Here is a 21,757-nt window from a genome sequence, read left to right on the forward strand (position 1 = left end):
AAAGTAATTTCCAGAAACTTAAACAAAACAAAGTGAGACACAACTTAACTCACAAACTGACCTAATTACAAAGACACGTGAGAGTAGCTTTTATAATGATTTGGCCAAACCATTTACACACAATAGGGGGGAAAGCAAAAACACACACTAATATTAACTAAGCACAGAATAACCTAACTAAACCTAAAACACCCCTGCTCCTGGTAAGCCCATGGTTGGTCCTGCTGAGCAGGCATTTTGTTCCCAGAGTCCTCAGCCACACCTTTTGCCCAGACAGGAAACAGCCACCGCCCAAACCCAGGTAACTCAAAGAAAGAGAAACATAGTTAATATAACAAAACATTTTAGAAAAACCACACAATGCTACTATGTGCGCGCCTCATAATATCAGTGTTAGGTTTAACCAAATGATTAATGAATTATATTAATGAAGAAAACTGCAAAGCAAACTAATAAGGTGAAAAAATGGACTGATTTACCCCTGTGTGGCTGATGCCATCACAAGAAGACATTTGCCTTTAAAATGTTCATATCCATGTGTTACATTGGCCTGATTCCTCTGTACATATACTTCTTTTTTTCTTCCTACATGTGCTGCCAAGAGCAGCACTGCACTGGGATTTAGGGATTCAAATGACAATGGTGATTAATACTACTTAAGCGTGAAGGGTGTTGCGCAAGTCCTACATCAACATGAAAACTGTTATAGATTAATTTGGAGAGTTAGTGCAGAAATGAAAGGACAAAAAAAGAAAAAACACAGAAGGATTTGTGCTAAACATCATGTGAAATACTAAATAATGTGTGCCACTCTCTGTGATAGAGAAATAATATACACCATTAACCATGTGAAACCGACAGAGTGTAGATGATTACACTTAATGAGTCCTGAGGTTTGCTTTTTTCATGACCACATTAAAAAAAAACATATGAAAATGCTCTTATGTGATTTATTTGATAGAGTTTATTGAAAAATAGGATTTGTCTGCTACTGCACGCTGTTTACATTTCCAACAACACAGCCTTGAAAGCCTTGTGGGAAAATATATCTATGCCACAGGGTCCTTCCCACTTTTGTGGTTTTTGGTTTGGAAAAAGGCAGAGGCACCCCGGAGTTTGAAAGCAGTTATGTAAAAAAAAGAAGATGGCTTAGCAGCGACTGTAAATTAAGAAGATAAAGAAGAAAAGAAGGGTAACGATGAATTGAATCTACTGTGCAATCTGCAGTGAAAATATTTAATGTGGTTGTTAACTAGATCTCTGGTGAGACGCATAGAGTGAGTCAGCAAGTAATGAAAGAGGGGAGGTCTGAAAATAACAGAATAGCAAGAGAAATTGTCCCAATATAGCAGAAGTGAAAATGGAAAAGTTTAGTACATCCAGTACGTCACGATCTGCAGCTCTGCAGAAAGTTTGATGAGTGCTAAAACGTTTCATGGAAGAAGATGTGGAATAAAGTGAGAAATGTTTGCAAAATGGTTCTGAAAATGAAAAGCACATCCCTAGTCCATCAGGGCTGCGAAGCTTTAAGGGGATGGTTTGTCAGAGGTTGTGTCTCGATGCTATCTGACAACAGAGAAAGGCTGAAGCCACACTGCCAAGTCTGGGCCTTATAAGCGAGTTACGGAAAAGGCAGACGATGTAAAAGATATTTGTGCAAACAGACGTATGTAGAGGAGTAATCTTAGCTTCAGGGATGTGTTAAATAAATCCAGTACACCCAAAAAGTTATTCCATTTAAAAGCCATTGCCATAGTAACAATGACAAATGCAGATTTTAACCCCTTAACAACTAGTGTATCATATTTCATACATGAGTATTTGAGTCTTCTACATGACCAGTGTGGACCTTTAAAACCTAAATAATTAGCAAAATATATCATTTGAAACCAATAAATTGGAAAAAAGGCACAAAAAAGGAAATATATGCAAATTAAAACTCATATATACAAAATGATATTTAATTTATTAAAAAAAAACACCAGAAGATTCAATAAACACTCAATTTTCAACAAACTGGGGCAAAATAAATAAGATAAAATACATTTCTGTTATGTTTCTGTCTGCAGGTAGAGGTGCTCATTCTGAGAACAGATTGGTCCTCATCGGGACATATTAACAAAAACATGTTCTGGCTAGTGTCTATTGAAGCAACTGTGGTGTAGCATGAAATAATAAAACCCTGCAAATCGTAAAGCGAGCCAACCTTACTGTACACCTTTGTGTTTGCAGAATAACTGTTATAACAAATTATTTTCTTATTATGCGTCAATGTCTGTAGCTCCGTAATGCTTGTAACTTAAACTTAAAATACAAAAAAAAAAATGTTTCAATGGTATTTTCTCTTTGTTTTCAATTCGGGTAAACCCCCTGGTGCTAAACTTGGAAACAGTTGGCTTCACGAGGGCAGCCTAATATGCTGTTAATTCTGTTATATGCTCAGGTGACATGAAGCCTTTTGATGTGAGGAAGAAGCACAGATTCAGTCTGAGCTGCAGGCTGCCTGAAGAACACAGCTTCATGTTGTGCATCTATTAAAGGCGAGGCCACTGAAATGTGACACTGGTATTGTGTGCGGTTTATTCGTTGATTGTGATTTAGCGTTTAATTTGTGTAGTTTTGGTCAAAAATAGAAAAAAATTCAAGCAACAAATCATCAAAGTGGTGCTTATGGGTTGAACTAGGTGTGGATAATTGTGAATGCATTTCGAGTGCTAAGCAGCAGGAAATCTGGTTCGAAGTTGGTGCTTGATTGATTGTTTGAAAAGGAAAGAAGGCTGCAACAGTTAGAGGCTTGTGTGACAGAGCAGAGTGTTAGACGGATCTTTCCTCCCATGAAGAGAGAAAAATTGACAAGGCTCAGAGTCCAGGTTCCTTGTGGTGAGGACAGACCGTCATGGAAACATTAGGAAAGTAAGAAAGATTACAGATGGAAAATATGATGGTCTAGAATTTCCTGATATTAGCAACGTTAAAGGAGAAAATTCATTGGAAACTATTGGAGGGGATTTGCATAAGGACTTACCCGTGTCTGGGTGATGAAGGAGAACAGGATGGCAAATTAAGTCTGCATATGTACAATGTTATAATTCAAAAAGACTCAGCTCAGAGGCAAATTACAGCTGACTGGTCTACAGAGAATACCGTATAATAAAAGGTCTTCACATAGTCTAACTGCAGTGATTTCATTTGCAGACATTTATTGCATCACAAGCAGGAGTAAAATAAAATAATGTTCCCCAGTACAGCACCCCATTTATGACCTCACTAATACACACTATTGTTTAAAAATCTGAACATTATAAACCGTGTTAAGACAACATTTGTGAATGTGCTATTGTATTGAATATATTGCTCAGGTTTTCCTAATAATGTACAGCGCTTTACAAAAGTCTCAATATTTGCTATGACCACTTTTTTTTTCTTTAACACCTTTGAACCTGAACTCTCTTGTTATTTCTTTAAGTAGTCTTCAGGAATAGTTCAGCAGGCTTCTTGAACGGCATCCAACGCTCTTTTTTTTGGATGCTGGCTGCCTTTTGTTCTGTTCTCTTTCAAGATGATCCCACACTGCTTCAATAATGTTGAAATTAGGACTCTGTGGAGGCCAATTCATGACTGATAGTACTCCACTGTGTGTTTTTCTACCCAGGTATGCTTGTACTGCACTGGCAGTTTGTTTGAGATCATTGTCATGGTAAAAAATTAAGCCACTGCCAATCAGATGTTTCCTAATTCCATCAGTTTTGGCAAGCTCTCCAACACCACTGGCTGAAACGCAGTTCTCAACCATGACCACGAGTCTCCACCATGTTTACAGATGGCTGTAGACCAGGGATGTCAAACTCATTTTACATCGTGGGCCACATACAGCTCACTTTGTTTTCAAATGGGCCAGAATGGAGAAAAGCAACAGAAGAAAAAAGAAGTGCGCTTTTAGCGGCATGTCTCAGTTTTTATACAAGACAAAGAAATGCTACTTAGTTAATGACAGAGATCTGTTGGCACAACTCTTTGGACTTTAAAAAATCGCAAATTGTAAATTACAGAAAAAGTTCTGGCAGCTCATTACCCAGACTGTCCTGTTATTATAAAGCAGAACGTTTGTATGTTTGTACATATTGTAAAAAAAGTCAGATTTTTATAGTAGATCGTAAAATCAAAACAAACAAACAGAAAAGGAACTTTTCTCTCATTTAATTGATTATCTGTTACTTGATTACTCTTGTGTAGTATGAAAGGTTGTATGTGTGACTCTAAAGACATCCAGTGGGCCAATTCTGGCTCCTGGACCTCTCTTTTGACCTCCTCCTGTACATATTTATGACAATTTCAATTTAAAAAAAATTGCATTAATCATTTGATCAGAGCTGTTGTCAACACCCTACCACTGAGAACAGTAGATGTTTCAGCTTCAGGTCCAGATGCATGTCTCAGGTCCTAGCTCAGGTCTTTGCTGGATATTTCCCTCTTACATGATTTAGATTAGATTACTTAGATTTTTTTTAGGTTTGCCACTTATTCTTTTCTCCTCCACTTGTCCAACTTCCTCATTGTTTTTTTTTTAAGTAGACACTGCACACAATGCTGAGATATACCAAGATTTTGGCTAATAATTCTGTGCAAGTCATCTTATTGGTGCAAAAATTCTATTTTCATGTCAAATTGTGTAATTTTTAAAACCGGTTTATTCCTTGAGTCAGATGCCTTTTTTTATGCTTAGATAATTTATATGCCAATTTTTAGTGTCTTAATAAACAAAAAAAACATTCCTCTGAAAATGGTCAGGTGTAAAGACTGCACCCGCTGCCTAAAGAGAAAACTACTGCTCATGGCCACTCTTTGGAAGCAAAATATAAAGACATGAGGGTTAGCTCTAGACTGCACGGTACTGTATATTGTATTATACTATACATAACTAGAACTATACATTTACAGGATCTTAAGTTTACACACAAATCATGGCTTTAAAACTTAAAGTACTGATCTTTTTTTGCAGAAATATTTACACAAAATCACTCATATAGTGCTAAGTGTTTAATATAATTAATATATCCAACTTTTACAAAGGTGGATACATGTTTAAGATTTTTTGTGTGTGCCTTAAACATTATATTACTTTTTTGATTGATTTTATTCGGATAGTACTGCATTTGTTTTCTTACCTTTCAGCCTGTCTTCGTTCCACTGTGGTGTGAATTTCCCATGTCACAGGAGAAAGATGTGGCGGAGTGAGCTGACAGATGTTTTCTGTTTGTACAGACATACAGCTGATCTGGCACTGAGACAACTGTTGTAAAAACAGTATAAGTTTACAGATAGTTGTGGACATTGGAGCTATAGTAAACGCAGGCAACACTTTTTTTCCGAAGCGCTGATAAATTTGCTGTGATCACATCGAGCCTCATTAAAACAAGTAAGTTTGGTCTCCACGTTTTCTGCCCACTAAAACCTATTCAGCATATGTATCCCATCCTCATGACTGATTCCACTTGCTCAGCACTTCTCTGTGCTGTTCCCACACATCTTGGGCTTTCAGTTGACAGATCTAATTAGAGACAAGGTTCAGGCTCAAACTTCTATTGAAGTAGGATGCAAGGAATCTGCTCGCTAATACTTTTGGCTCCTGCTGCTTTTGTAATAACTCAGATCATGATGTTCTCAGTCATTTTCCTCTGGGTGATCTTGTGTCATTCGATGCATGTAAAAGCATAACAATGCACTCTAAAGTGTTGCGGGATTCTGCCACTCCTGGCTCAGTGGGAGTAAGATATATTCTGCATGCTAATGTCACTTAAACCATGAGAAACGTTACCTTCACAGAGGAGAGGACGTTAGTGATTTCTGAGATTACAGCCATGGGTGTTGGTGGCTTGATAGATTGTCTAAACAAGCAAACTAAGTCATGCATCACACGAGCTCGAGGCATCTCTCACTCAAACATGGAGCTGCGATAGCTGGAACTTGTTGGATAACAGACTTGTTGTACGATATTGCATGCAGAGTTCTTGATGTGGGCCTCAGCTTTGCGGAAATGCCCTACTTCATTACAGGAGCTTCCTGAGTTCAGGCTATTTTAAAAGACATCTTCTTATAGAACAATAAAACAATAAGACCTCATGTAGTGTGTCTGGAAAACTTACTTACATGTGGGTTTGCCCGCTCTGAAGGGAATTTACAGGATCTTGAATTAAAAAAAAAAAAGCAAACAACTAAACAATAACTCTTCCCAATTCCAGCTTCGCGTTTGTTGGACGAAACACACATTGTTCGATTCAGGCTACCGACAAAATCCACAAATAACATCTGGCCTGTTTGCCAAGAAAACTGTGATTATGGAATCTCTACAGATGGCTCTTGTCACGAAAGGGTGAAGAATGGATGGATGATGTCAGATAAACTTAATTGTTTTTTCCACATGCGCAGTGCCTTAGTATATAAAAGCAGAGGCGTTCGCCTTATTATCTTTATGACCAGTCAACTGTATTTTCTTTCCTCTTGCTTTTATTGGTGAGATGAATCAAAGGCATGGCCACGATGAACGATGATGTGTCAACCATTACAACCCACCTTTGTAGTGTATGAATCCAGCACTGCTAATTACTGCACCTCTAATAAAAAAGTACATTGTAACGTTTACATCTAAAACTAGTCAAATTAACACCTTTTATGGGGTCAAGATTTTAATTTGTCAGACATTTTGATTAATGACCAACAGCATGGTGTTACATACAAGTTTATCAGTTCGCCATCTTAACTAGCTTAATTTTTTCGACGCCACTTTTTTATGACACCACCCTCTAGTGGTGCAATATGGTATATAACATTACAGGACAGAAATCTACAACTACTGTTTTTGTTCAGTTATTTTGCCTGGTTTGCTGAAGTATGGCACATATTCTGATAACCTCAGATATTCTAACAAACTTTTATATTAACTTCATGCAGCTGTTCCTCAGACATGCAAATATTTGACTCACAAGCATTGAAACAAGGAAAAATTGTGAAAGGCACGACAGATAACATTATTCCATTTACACCGTGACCTCAAAGCAAAGGAAAAACAAGGCTGTGACGGGAGCAGCAATACTGAGACGCAGCCAAGGGCGTCACTGTTTGAGTGTTAGACACACTGACAATACATCAGAGCTTCAGTGTGACAGTGTTTAGAGTCTGTTATTAGTGAATGGAGCGAACGGCAGAGTCGGGTTTATGGCAATCACAGACTAACCACCACACATGCACCTGCCGCGCCATCAGAATAAATGATCAGTAATTCTTTCTTTGCCCATATTTAGGTAGTGCTCTTCTAATAATGTGCAGCCAAAAACAAATCCTTCCCACTGATATTTGCAACGTGACTGAAAATGGGACTGAAAAAATATTTACTTCTTTTCTTTTTCCTCTCTTTGTTTGATACAACTGGGTTAATATTTTATGTTCGTTGCCTCAAACAGCCTCAGAAATGAAACACCAGGATTTGGTGGCATTGGGTAAAGCCGGTGTTTCTTTTAAATTATTCAAAATACCTCGGACACAGACTTGTGCAAGAAAACTGTGCTGAGACTACTGGCACTGAGACGTACGTGAGGGAGGATAATTACAGCTCTTTGAACAACTGGTAAGTCCCCTTTCTCGGACCATTACCTCCAAATACACCAGTTGGCCGGTGGCCTTTGGACTGTTTGTTATCCTCTGTGTGTTTGTGTATTGGTGTATCTTGGAGGTTTTGGAGTCTATAATATGGCTTCATGGGACAAAAAAAATACCCTAAAAATAGAAAACAAAAACTACATCATTGGATTTAATACCTAATAGCTTCTCATTTCTAATGTAAATGTAGTATAAATGAAAGATTACTCCTTCTACCAGCCAGCAATCATCAGTAGAGCTGACGTGCTCGTGTCTCGTGAACGTGTCTGTGCATTTTTAAACTTTTAGGTGTTTGTGCTGCTTCCGCTTTTAAGTGCAAAGCGGAAGGTTCAAGTTCATTGGTTTCTTAAACGACAAATTACACCAACCTGTCGGGAAAAACAAGTTTATTATAGTTCAAACAACAAAATCTATTCACTGAGCCGTTTTCTTAACTGCTTATCTGATTTAGGGTCATGGGGAACAGCAATATCAATACAGAAATGCAATACTAAGCGAACACGAAATGTACACAGCAACAATGTAAACAAATCCATAATCTAATGCAATCAAAATAAACACTGAGGTGGATATAATAAACCGCAAAGCTTCGAGGGATACTATCAACGTTCTAAGAACTTCACAGAATCTTCTGATCGGGTTGAGAAACTTTTAAAAATTGTTGCGTCGTCTCTTTTGACTTTATATGCTTGCAACTAAAAAATAGGAAGCTTCTGAGAATTTAAAGGAGATATAAATCATACAGGCTTGCTTTTATTATCTTTTGAAGGTTACATATGTTGTCTAAAAATTCTTTTTCCATAGTCATTAAGTGAGCATCCAGTTTTGCTTATTTAAAGTGTGTTGTGGTTTTACATTTGCAGCAGCCCAATCAGGACTGCTTTTGTTTTTTATATATATTTTTGAATCTTGGCCTTTATGTATAGAGGCCAAATGTTTAAATATTGTATTATTGCTATTTTTAATTTACCTCAGACTACATTTCCACTCATGCTTATTTCTCTCCTTTTGCTATGGTCACCCAGCTCTCACCTTCTCACCCTCTGTATCGTCCTTGTACAGTCACCAAAAGGTAAATGCAACGGTGAAACAGAATCTACAGCATAGAAACTGGGGAAAAAACCATTAGAAGACAATGTTATTTTTAGGAGGGGTTCAGATGAAATTTAGGTGTGCTTGAGCACCCCCCCAAAAAGGGTCTGAGCTCACCAATGGCTAATGTTAATGTGTGCACAAGGGAGTTAATGTAGTTACAGAAGTTTTACTGACCTCTTGAAATTGTATAGAGCAGGGACAAAGCTTCCTGGTTTGAAAAACTTAGTCAATGCACAAGTTTCTTAAACCTGCATTCTTTGAAAGCCACCAAAGTGTGTGTCAGTCACTCAGTTTGGCTCATACTGAATAAGAAAATTAAGTCTGTTTTGGAAATCTTGCTCATACTATATTCCAAAATGGAGCTTTATTGGTTTTATGAAACCACAAGCGGTTGACTAATGAGCAGTCATTAGCGAATGAGCAGTTTGACAGAAAGCGCCACCGAAACAAGAGGGCAATGGTGTCAATGCTCATCCCGAGACTTCAAAATAAATATCTGACAGCAAAGTGTTTAAATATTCCCAAGAAGAGACAGCTAAGTTAATTTTACTGATATTACATTTACACTGAGAGTTATATAACTTTCTCAAAGAGCCACAAGTTTCTTAGTGCACCCTCTACCCAGCCAAGCTTCATGGTTCAGCAGTCATATGAGCGTAACAAAGTTATTGTTAGACAGTGGGAAGCAATCATGAAAGTGAACTTTTTCTCATCATCCTGCCCAACACCAAAGAGAATAGAATCAGAGGTTAATAATCCCATTTAATTGAAACAAAACATAATCCTCTTACCAAATGAAAGCTATTATTAGCTTATCAGTAAGTACTCTATCACCCCATTAAGAGCAAGACTGAGGATCATGCTTAGCCTGCATTAGTGTCAGATTTTGTCTTCAGTTTGAGCAGCCGAGGGTCTATTATGCCCATAATTTTCAGATCATTTTCCCTTCATTATCTTCTATTCGAAAAGAGAAAATCCAGAGCAGAATGGAGTCGAGCAAAAGCCAACTCAAACATCAACAGCACTGCTGGAATTAACTCATAAGGCTTTAAAACACTGATATGTCTGCATTGTTTAATGTGTACCCTCAGATGCAATTAGACTCCCTAACTTTAAAGAACCAAGAGTGAGTATCCTTGTAACAAAAACCTGCAATTGGTGTTTTTCTCTAAAATGTAAAGAATTACAATTCATAGCTTTTCTCAGTCTTAACAAAGTGGTTTGGAAATTGTTTTTGGTGGCGAGAAAGCAAGGACAACTTGGATCTTTGATTGCTTTATAAATAGATGCATGTCAGGGTCCCATACTTTACATGATACCTGGTTCATCTGCCTCAGTAGGACACCTGCCTCTTAGCAAGTTGATGTCCTTATTGTCCCTTTACATAGCAATTCATCATGTTTTCAATTAACTGTCAGTATTTTTCACACAGCGGCTATTGACCTTTAGCCAAAAACAAACCCCTATCCCATTAAATTACTAGATTAATGTTGTTTATCAAGCTTCCTGCTCTTGCACAGGGCTTAAGCAGCTAATAGATGAGGCAGGTTTAATGTTTTCATTCTGGATGCTTTTCTTTAATGTGTAGCCCCACAAAATATCATTAGCATGTGGTACCTAGCCCCAGAAGGACATTTTTAGTCACTGTTGAAGGTGATAAGCTAATTAGCCAGATGACAAATGCCAGATGCTAAATGAAAGAAAAGGACATCATGGTACAGTTTGTGGTTACAACCCCATGGCATGACCCGACAATCATTGCTTTTTATTCTCATTCTAGCTTAGCTAGCTCTATGAACAGCACCCGAGCACATGGATTGCACAGGCAGCCAACCTGACAAGCATTTGGTTCACTAAATTCACAAATCAAATCAACTAATTTAAGCATAAACAACATATTTTAAATCGCATAATGAACTGATATGTGTAACAATACGATGTAATACAATACAATGTGTGTGTGCATACAATCACGCACACATAATATGCTCATAGAGGAATGTAGCCACAGTTACAAAGCTATCTGTAACGGATGACATTGTATGCAAAACAGGAGAAACATTTTCTCGACATGCAGAAGTAGATCAATGAATTCATCACTCACCAGGACAGTTGCGGTAACTGACTCTAAGAGCTGATAAACTCAACACATTTCCATTTGTTCTGCCATTTTTTGAATAAGATCATGCTTTTAAACTAGCTGCACAAGCTGAAGAATGACTTTTTTGGTTCCAAAGACACATATGGGGATTAATTCCCAAAGTATGACTCGAATAGGACTGGGTGTTCAAGTTTTTCATTATCAAATTTTAGGATTTAGTTTTACTTGGTTGTAAAAGTATGTTAGTAAAATTCAGCTGAGGGGACACAGCAACCTTTATGGACAAGCCTGGACCCCTGGGGCCCATCTTAGTGCTGACACTGGCAAGCTCCAAGCCACTCTGAGAGCCTTCTGTGTAGTAGCAAGCACTGCTTGCTTTACCTTGAGCTTCATCTAAAAACACAACACGTTCCTCTGTGGAGCTTTCCAGTTCTATGCATCCACTTTGGACATTTCATTTTAGCAATTAAGGTGCTTCTTGTTGAAGGACAGAACTGGGTACTATGCATTAATTCAGACCAAACAAGGAAGTCCACCATTTTTATTTCTAAATCCATTATGCCCTCTTATTGTGCCCACACAGGGACATGTCTTTACTAATTTGTTCCAGTTCTTTATAATCAGGAGCACAAAGGAGACTACTAGGGAATAGGGAGTGGATACTTTAGACCAGCGGTCCCCAACCTTTTTTGCACCACGGACCGGTTTATGCCCGACAATATTTTCACGGACTGGCCTTTAAGGTGTCGCGGATAAATACAACAAAATAAAACTAGTACCGGTACCGAAAAAAAAAAAGATTTATTCATAACACATGTGAAAAGACCCAGGAAAACCGAGTTAACGATAAAAACGATAACAAAATAACGCTGAAAACCGATAAAAACCCTGAAAACCATACATTTCACACCTGAGCCTCTACTCTCACGGCCCGCTACCAAACGACTCACGGACCGGTACCGGTCCGAGGCCTGGGGGTTGGGAACAGCTGCTTTAGACTTCTCAAGACTTGCCTCAAAGCTGTACATACAATTAACCAGGAATGTTATTGTGAAAGTTATTGAGCTATTTTGTGACTTACAGATGAATGACTAATTCTGACACATTACAGTTGCTTATTAGAGTAAACATTAAGTGGTATGACATTATGAACAATTAAAAAACAAACAAAAAACCTGCTTACCCTCTTTATGGGTACCAAGCACTTCAGCATAACCAAGTGTTACAATTTGGCCCTGATACAGCCACACCAAAAAGGAAATACTACTGACAGATTAATTTATTATCTTTTTTTACTCTTTTGGTGCTATGACCCCACATCCAATAATGTAAAAAAGGAAATACTGTTAATTCTAAGGTTTGATCAGGTCATGATAAAAAATGAAGTTCTTATCAGGTCTCAAAATCTGGTAAATAAAACCTCAGATAAACAACACATGACTTATTACACTTTGCCATTATTTATTTAACAAACACTGAGCCAAAATACAGTAGCAGTGTGTGGGAAAACCAAGTACACCCAATGGTTCAATAACTCAGGAACTTTTTTGCAGGTTTTTGTACAGTCTGTCCTTGGGATGGATTTACTGGGCTGTCCAGTCCTGGGAAGATCGGCAGCTGCCGTTAATGTTTTCCACTCATAAAAAATTGTTCACAGAATAGAATGATGACCACAGACTGTTTAGAAACTTTTCTTTCCTCATTGGCATGATGTTAACACATGATTGTCAGTTAATCAGGTGCATTTGATTAGCAGCGCCTGGCTGAACCTTGCCCTCTTCATAACGGTGCACTTAGACGTTCACACGCTGCTTTTACTTTTTGGCTCATTATTTTTCTAGCTAAATAAATTAAATAACAACACAGTGTAATATTTCATATTTTTTGTTTATGTGAGATTACATTTACTGAAATTTAGAACCCACTAAGGACCAGATTATGTTTCATTATGTCCTCATACATAACACTTTCGAATTTACAAATGGTGGTGTCTCTTTTTACCATGACTGTATAAGCAGGCTACACCACATGCTTACCCCTGTTGATGAGCTCCCGATGGATATACTTGTTTTTCTTTACCGATTCTTCCAGCTTGCATGGAACACAGAGAGTAACTGGATCCAATTTAATTTGTTAGCTGACTTCCTGTCTTATCCAAACCTATTTACAAACTATGCTTAGCATGATGGAGCTTCAACTGAAATAATTGCCAATAAGACACATACAACTAATTTAGAAACAAGACAAGCTCAAATAAGGAAATTATAGATGGCAATGAGGAAGAGACAGAGCTTTAAATCAATTTCATTTATAATAGCATAGCTTACTGCATTCATCTCAGTGTTTGGGACAGTGTTTCATTAGATCAGTGTTTTCCCATTTTAACCTGGATGCACTTGGGGCCCAGTTTCATGCATAGGTGTCACTTCTATTATGATAACTTTCCTCATATTTTCAACTAATTATATCATGGAGGATGTCCTGTGGGAAAGTAGAAAATAGATTTCTTCCTAATGATTTCATAAAACATCTTTATCTTGAATCTGATTTAGGGGCTAATAAGCTAAAATTAGTCACAGTAAAGCAGCATACTATGCCTTGAATAAGATTACACATTAATATTATTATTATTGTGTGACAATGAATGTCTCTGATATACAGATCTGGACCAGGGCATCAATGAGCTCCTGGATCTGCTAAGCTCTGAAATGCAACCTGGCAGCATTGGAATCATTAACTCATCAATTCCTTCATCCTCTGGGAACTGCCTGCATACTCTCACCCAGGGGACCAGGCATTGCCATGCACCAAGAGAAACCCAGGACCCTGTAGAGGTCTCTGTGTCCCTCCATGGATATGCCTCCTCAGAACCAACCCTCCACCAAACCAGTCAAGCTGAACCATATTACAGGCAGCACAATGTTCTCCACAGCTTCTGCAGACCATTTCACATCTGTCACTCAGGCTTATCAGACTCCTGGGCAGTGACCCTGAGGGCCCTGTAGAGGACACTGGGCCCTCAGGTTCAGAGTTCATATTGTAGCTTTGGCAGTGGCCATCCTTTTCCTCTGTGCACAAAGGAACAAATACTTGTCATGCTGCTGGGTTAAGGACCTTCTACGGCAGCTCTCCTAGAGGAACAGTCTGTCTCTGGGAATCTCGTCCATGCACTTGAGACTGTGCTGAGAGACAGAGCAAACCTTTAGACAATGGGATGTATTGATGTGCCACCTTGGAGCAGTTTGACATCCCGTGTCACCTCTGTAGGGTCACCGCATCGCCTCTCGTTAACAGCAGTGACACTGACCCTAGCCAAATGCAAAACCAGTGGAAAAAAAAGACCCAGAAAACACGAGGACAGAAAAATGACCTCCAGCTGTAAAACCGTTCCTGTTTTTTCCCGTTTTCTGACTTAACGCTTTACTCTGATTAAAAAGAGTTTCTTTAATTTTTTTGAGCTGCATGCATGATATGGATTATCAGGCTAAGCAGGGTCAAAAAGACTTTGACACAGAAAAACAGCAGCATAATTGGGGAATTAGACCACTGAGAGATTTAGAGTTATTAGTCAAAGTGGGACACTGAATCATGTTGCTAAACTGTTTAATTTAATTTAAATTAACATAGTTATTACACAATTAGCCCACATTTTTAATTTAATGTTGCACAACTCATCAAAACATCACAATCAGTCTGAAATACCAACACTGTGTAAAAGAACTTAGACACATCATTGTTATTCACCTCAACATTAAACCGAATGTGAGAAATTCTGATGTGCTTTGTGAGTTCCTTATCAACTCATCGTTAACCAAATAAATATTGAAAAGATAGAAGCTGAGTGACTGCTATATTTAGGGCATGACCAGAATTAAATAAACACACACGCACACAGATTGCTTCCTCATATGTATGACAAGGGCCATAACTGGTCATTCATTTTGTGAGGATAGCAGGGCTGAGACATTCCACTCGATCTTGCTAAGATGGATGTGGAGGGCTCAGCTATTCCATTACACTCAGTAGTGCTGAGCCTGTTGGACTGTGCTTAGGTGGAAGTCCGCATACTAATAACTCCAGCATATACATCTCTGTACACAATCCTGGATGGAAAAGCACATCTTCTTACCTTAAAATATAATTACTTCGACATGTATTGGAAGATTGAAGTGTTTTCATGATAGTTTCGAAGATAGGAAATCAAGCCAACTGCAGCACTAAAATGTGCCCCGTATGTCAGCAGCAATTAACTCTCGGTGTCACTTTTACAGAGTCTCATTGTGGTCAGTGGTGCAATCAGACTGACTGACTGTATTGGCTGTTTTGTTTATAAATCTGGCTTGCAGAATTGGGTTCCCACCTGGGAATGGAAATACTTTCAGGCAAGTGTAATGTGAGGTCCTAATTAGTTCCACAGAGGTTAAGATGCAACACAGTTTGGAGAGCTGATGGCATGATTTCATAAGTGTTTCCAGCTCTGAATGCAAACGCCTATTTTTAGCATTAATAATTTGCCTTTTTACATTCTTAATTCATATTTATTCCCCAGAACTACTTAAAACATATATTCAATATTCAGGAACAACTGCTGTCTACAGTATAACACTAACCAGACGAGATAAAGGCAACTGACAACATCTGTCACATACTCCTCGAGGACTCTGCTCTGTTCTTTCGGAAAATTTTAACTCACATTAAATAGATAAATTGAACTTTAATGGATGTGAATAAAAAGTGACCCTTCTCGGCTTGTAGATGGTCGATGGAGAAGTATGTGCAGAGTTTACAGAGTGAAATGCACTGAGAATAGAAAAAATATGCAGGCGTCTCTCCTTAGGTCTCAGCTTAGGGGCAAAGGTATATTACAGAACAGAAGTCAGACATTAAATAGCCTTTATTGTCATTCCAGAAAACACACAGTAAGCTCGTTCACTACTCTACAATTAAAATGTTACTATCATCTTATACTCAGAGGCAGCTGCGTTAGCTCTTTGTGGGAATTACAGAGAAACTCTATTGAAGACAAATGAAGTTAATTTGAAAAAAAGGATTTAATGCTAAGAGACACCAAATGAGAGAGTAAATTACTTTACTTTGCTATAAGCACTTTCTCATTTCTAGACAGGACAGCACAAAATGAACTAAACCACATTTAACAGTCAGAGTCCTGTATAAACGAAAACTAAATGAGGCTCTAAATAAATATGAAAAGTGAAGGGATAAGAATATCTCCACAGTCCCAGAAATTCCTCAGATTAATAATGATATCTTTCAAAAAGACTCAATGATGTCTGCTGGGCAGTGGAAGGCGATGCGACTGTAAATTTTATATTGCGTTAGCTGCACTATGGATGACCTGCAACAGTCAAGCTGGGATGCATATAGCAGACAAGAGGAAGGGCAACAGGACTTAAATGAATACCTTGTTAGCTGTAATAAATCTGTGACTAAATCTACACAGACCATCACATGAAGAATAGCACATTCACTTTAATGCATCAGCTTCAAGAGTGTCATATGTGGGAGCCTATGGGTTTAAATGGCATCAGTGCCTGCAAAGCATCTGTCTGTCCAGGCAGCACTGAATGCATCATGTTTGTGTGGATCTCCCTTGGTCTTACTGCATGATGAAGCAGGTCGACAGAACAGAGAGTACAGTCAATAACACGCGGGGTAACTGTGGACAGCTGTAATCTCATAGCACACAGGATTATGTAGTTGCCCCCCTGTGACAACCCTCTTGCTGATAATAGATTTGACAACATGAACACTGTGTGCTGTCTCCAAGGAACCATTTAATTTACAAGCCATTGAAATGATTACACGCACAATTTTCTGCACATATTAAAGCAGAGCTGATGTTTTTCCTTGCCTTCAATTGCATTATCCTGTTTACAATCCCCTTGACAACTGAAAGTGTGATGCGGCTCTAATAAACACATTTCATTCTCTATCCATTTCATGCTCCAACATAGATCATTCAGTGACACATCGGGTGGGGGTGGGTGGCTGACAACTGGAGGTTTTTGGAACGAGTTAATAAAATCAACTTAGTCAAAATGTCAGCTGCCCAGAAAAGCAAGAAGCTGTGATTTAGTTTGACTCTTTTCCCTTCAGTCTTTTCTTTGTCTGCCTTCTCTACACCTGTTGGACAACTTCTTACATTATTAACATCAGATTTGCTCATTCAAAGCACAAAACTGACCCGAGTAAAGAAAACTCCACGTTATTGTTGAACTCCTTCGAAATCAGGTAACGTTAACATTCTGTGCGAGTTTGCTGTTTTCTAAGTCTTGCGGCATCCTCATACTGCAGCTTGGAAATGGATCACTCTCGCACCCCCGTCGACTGGCAGCAGTAACAAATAAGATTGTTTGTGGCATATTGGCAGATGAGAAGAAGGCAAATGAAATGCTGCCCCTCGGAAGGACAGATGTGCTTCCTACCACTGCAAAGCTGCTTTGTTCTGTGCTGGCATTGCGGGGATACATCAGTAGTCAGCACATGTCTTACCTCGGGTCTTTATCCCTGAAATAATGTGATAGACAGGGATTACGCAGCTGGAGTATGTATGAAAGGCAAACAATAGCACAGGGTGCACAACTCCTGAGAAAGAATGTCTAAAACAAGTGTTTTTGTCCTGACTTCTACCAACCAAGACCATAAACAGAGTGACCTTTTAGTTTTTCGAATCTGAAGCTCATGCACCACATCAATGACATAATTGCACAATTAAACATTAAAGATGAATCACCACAGCTGCTCAGATGCTCTCACTGAATTAGCTGTAAATCTCTTCTCTGTCAAAGCGGTGGAAATTTAGCCAGGGCATGTCTCATCATCTCTATTTATCTTGTTGATTTAGAGCTCTTGGAAAAGAGACACAAGGTAGCTTTGCACCTTAAATCACATAACTTGTAGAAATGGAGGCACGAGCCAACACATTCTTACACTGTAATATTTTATTGGCTCCAGTAAGAAACTTTGGAAATTTTGCGTTTACTGTGTAATGTCATAGACAGGAAATACAGTATAAGACGGCCAGCTATGCGCAGGTACAATAACAGCTAGTTAAGAATAAGGAGAAAGCGTTTTACTGTGAGCTCCAGAACCTTCTGTGCTGTGAAAAACACAAGGCTGGTACCCGGAAAAAGCAATCAAGAGGAAACCTAAGAACAAAGTACACGTGAAGTGATCCGTGAAAAGTGGAAGCTGGCTTTTTGTTTGTGATGACAGATTGTGCTCCCAGTGGTTTCACCTATGTTATCTGTGAATTAATGGGATTTGAAACCGTCACTCTTTTACTGCCTGCATTGTTTACTTTGTTTCATATTATTCATTTACACTGCATATGCTCTACAATGCATGTTGTTTGCCTTTAGGCTCTTCGGCTGCTGCAGGTTTTCACTTGTTTTCTCCTGCACTCATTTTTCTCTTTTTTACATAAAAAGTCACCAGGATACTACCTTTTCCCAAATGGTGATGACACCAATAATTCCATTTTAATAATTAATGACAAAGTGAAATGTAATCACTTGAGCTTGTTGTAACAGTGTAGCAGATATCAGCTTTTAGTGAGAGTCACAGGGATGCTTTTGTGTTTATGTGATCGCCTTCCTGATTTTGTAAAGCCACTCATCAAAGTAATATTTTCACAAGTGTGAAAAACACCACCATGATAGGAAAAATGGGACAGCGTTAGCCATTAAAAGGAACGGTAAAACTAAAACAATCTTGTGACCTTCATGCACAGGGCTTTAACCCCAAAAAGCATACATTGTTCGTTTGGTGTTTGCAATTTCCTGCTCGGTTTCTCTGTGTTTGCTTTTTTTGACCTCTAGTTCAACACAGCCTTTGCATAACATCAGACAATCCTTTAAGAACAAGTTCTGACAACCAGGAAAAAGGCAAAACAGAAGTGAAAAAGGACAGAGAAAACCCCAGTGTAGAAGCCCTGACATTGTTTTTTCTTGCTGAGAAACAGTTGTCTGCGTGCCAGGAAAAAAAGGGAGACCTGGAAGGCTTGGATAGAAATGAAATTGTCCAATTCTGGTCTCTATTGAAACTTCTTCCAGTGCCTGCAAACAGCAAACTGAAACTGGGAGTTGTTAAGAGACATTCTCAGGCAAATGTTACAGCAGGCTAATGTGATTTGGAAAGTTGTGGCATGATGGTTCAGGGAATGAGCGGATTGTGATAAACTTGATAAACATGAAGCAACAACACCCTTAGAGGAAAACATAGATGGAAAATAGTTATTTGCCTTGACCCACAAATTCACGCTTTAGTTATGTATTAGCAATTCAATCAAGGAGCATTTCAACAAGCATTACAGCAGATTATCCAGAGACCTATACTGATTTCTCCATGGCAGCTAGCTGTACTTGACAAATTGATTTTTATTTCTCAGAGTGTCTTGGGTTAAATTACCTATAATTGATGAGAATTTACAGTTTGTGATTGTGTTTTGTCATGTTTTAATTTACTCATTTACTATGTGAAAAGTGCAGTATTTTCTAGAATTGCACCCAGTATCATCTCAAACTTACTGAATCAAATACCAGTATCCAAAGTACGATCTCTTACAGTTTATTAGACTAAATGCTAAAGTTAATGTTTAAGTAAATATTCAGTAACATAGGAGACAAGTAAGGAGATAAAGGAAGACATTTTCAGGCATCTCAAGGTGAAGTTTGACTGCATTCAAGTCAGGGCTTTGGTCACACAAGATAAGATGTGGTCTAGTTATTATAAAAGTTGGGAAACTATTGTGTTATAGCAGCCAAAACATAACAAAACAACAATCCAAACAAAAATAGATTCAAAACATTAAACAGCTCAATAAAATAAACATAGAAAAAAGCAAAGAGCTCAATAAATCAAAATCTGAACAAAATAGGAAAAGAAGCCCGATAAACTCATACTAAATGTGGCTGTTGTGGTTTGAAGCAGACAAAAAGACAAAATGTTGTGCTGCCTATCCAGCAAGTGGTGCATAGGGTGGTTTGCATCCATTCATTATGCATTCAGCCACAGTCATTTGGATGACTTCTGCAGCAGCTGATGGAGGAATGATGGAGGAACTGGATTCAACCAGCAATAGCAATGATGGGACAACAATTCCCTTGGCAGGTAAGATGGACAAATTCCCAGAGCTAGCAGTTCAAAATTCAGGCCACAGACACATTCTTTTAAAATAACATTACTGAGATTAGACCACTTACTTAAAAACTGTAAGCTCAGTGTTAATTCTTACCACTCAGATTAATTTCCCTGTCTGCCAGGAAAAGTCACACTGTGGTTTGGGAAGTGTGAGTGTGGCTCCGTGAAATCAAACTACACTCATTATTCTCTCTGGTTCTTAAACTGCTCACCAGGCTCATCCATCTCACTGTCCAAGGACTTCACATTTCCCATGATGATTGTTGGAACAGATGGTTTATATTTCCTCCTGTTAGCCATTCCCGTGGTCTCCTTGCAGGTTCTCCAGGATTAAAAGCCTCGCTCCGGGGACTAGAACTGCTGGTGTGATCAGCTGGTGAGAATCTCTGTTTTCAGAGTATCAGAAAAAGCAGAGGGTAGACTTGCAACACTTGACAAAATAAAAAGCAGCCATTTCTCCACCACACCAAGAAAAGTCAACTTCATGTGATGATGAAGTCATTAATCTGTGTGATCAGGAGGTAGAGCAATTTTTTTCATGTTGGAAGCTGAAACATCTACCTTTAGCACTCTTAAACATATTTTCATCTTGGTGTACTGTACTGCCATTCAGCATAACCCTGACCAGACCACCACACAAACACACAAAATGATGCTGCCGCCATCACACCTGAATATTGAGAATATTGTTAATTGACACCAATTTTTGTCCAGACACAAGGTTCAGAATTGATGCCAAAAAGTTCAATCACAGATTCATCAAACCAGAAAACGTCTCAGTTGACCAGATTAGAGATCAGGGCATTGATGGTAAGCCTTAAAGAGATTTCTCACATCTCAACCAAGGATTTCTTCAGGTCTCCCAAAGTTATCGTTTGTTACTTGGTCTGTTCTCTTACCAAGGCCCTTCTCCCCCAAATACTTAGTTTGGCAAGAATACAAGCAGTAGCATAAACCCTGTCTATTCCAGATTTCTCCCATTAGAAATGATTTTGGACACATATGCACTGTCAGTTGTTGGATAGGTGAGTAGTGTATCAATGACAAATCTAATGAGCAACAAACAACGGCATAGAAGTAACTCAAAGAGAATATAAATATATGAATATTTATGTCAATGTGATATTTGCTTTTTTTTAATGGAAAAGTAGGAATCCCAGTTATAAGTTTATAATCTAATGAACAAGTTTAAAAATTATCCAGATTTTGTTAGATGAGAGACGTTGATTACTTATTGGAACCTCAGTTCTCTCTCCAGTTACCCTCCCTTGTTGGTTTTATCTCCCGCTTGGTGAGATAACACAACAGGAATGTGACACAGGAGGTACTGCAGAGCTGCTTTACTTCCATGTATGGCTTCATGTCTACAGTTTTCCAACTTATCTTCACTCTAAACCTGCTCAAATAACTAAAATGTGCTTTGACCTGGGACAACAAAAAAAGGAATATCAAAACAAAATCATTGAATAGTTCATAAGTTGAGTTCACCACAAGACTGAACACAGCTGCGGCACGTCCACACTTTCTACGATGACTGTCAGTACTGGAGGAACATACATGCGCATGTCAGTCTGAACTGCTCATTCAGCTTACAGTTGTCATGGTGTGAGAGTCAGTGCTCATGCTCGACAGATCATCTTTTCCAAAATGCCTGTGATTGATTCAAAATGATGGGGGTAGGCAATTAATTTTTCCCAAGGGGCCACATCAGAACCAATAATTAATATAAATTTTATTTCTTTATAA

At 38.5% G+C, this 21,757-nt stretch overlaps 1 protein-coding gene across 1 annotated transcript in view; it reads right to left on the reverse strand.

Moving 5' to 3' along the window:
* Positions 1-19,805: 19,805 nt before the first annotated feature.
* The window catches only part of rad18 (RAD18 E3 ubiquitin protein ligase), a 44,527-nt gene continuing 42,575 nt past the window's right edge, over positions 19,806-21,757 (reverse strand). The window contains exon 12 of the mRNA XM_085273996.1: positions 19,806-20,397. Within this exon, the coding sequence (XP_085130122.1) occupies positions 20,304-20,397 (94 nt within the window). The 3' untranslated portion in view covers positions 19,806-20,303. The remainder of the gene's footprint in view (positions 20,398-21,757) is intronic.

The sequence above is a fragment of the Mchenga conophoros genome, linkage group LG5 (genome assembly GCF_057382185.1).
Source record: "Mchenga conophoros isolate Kocher_MC1m ecotype Shallow Benthic linkage group LG5, M_conophoros_male_GT1.1, whole genome shotgun sequence".
NCBI classification, from domain to species: Eukaryota; Metazoa; Chordata; class Actinopteri; order Cichliformes; family Cichlidae; genus Mchenga; species Mchenga conophoros.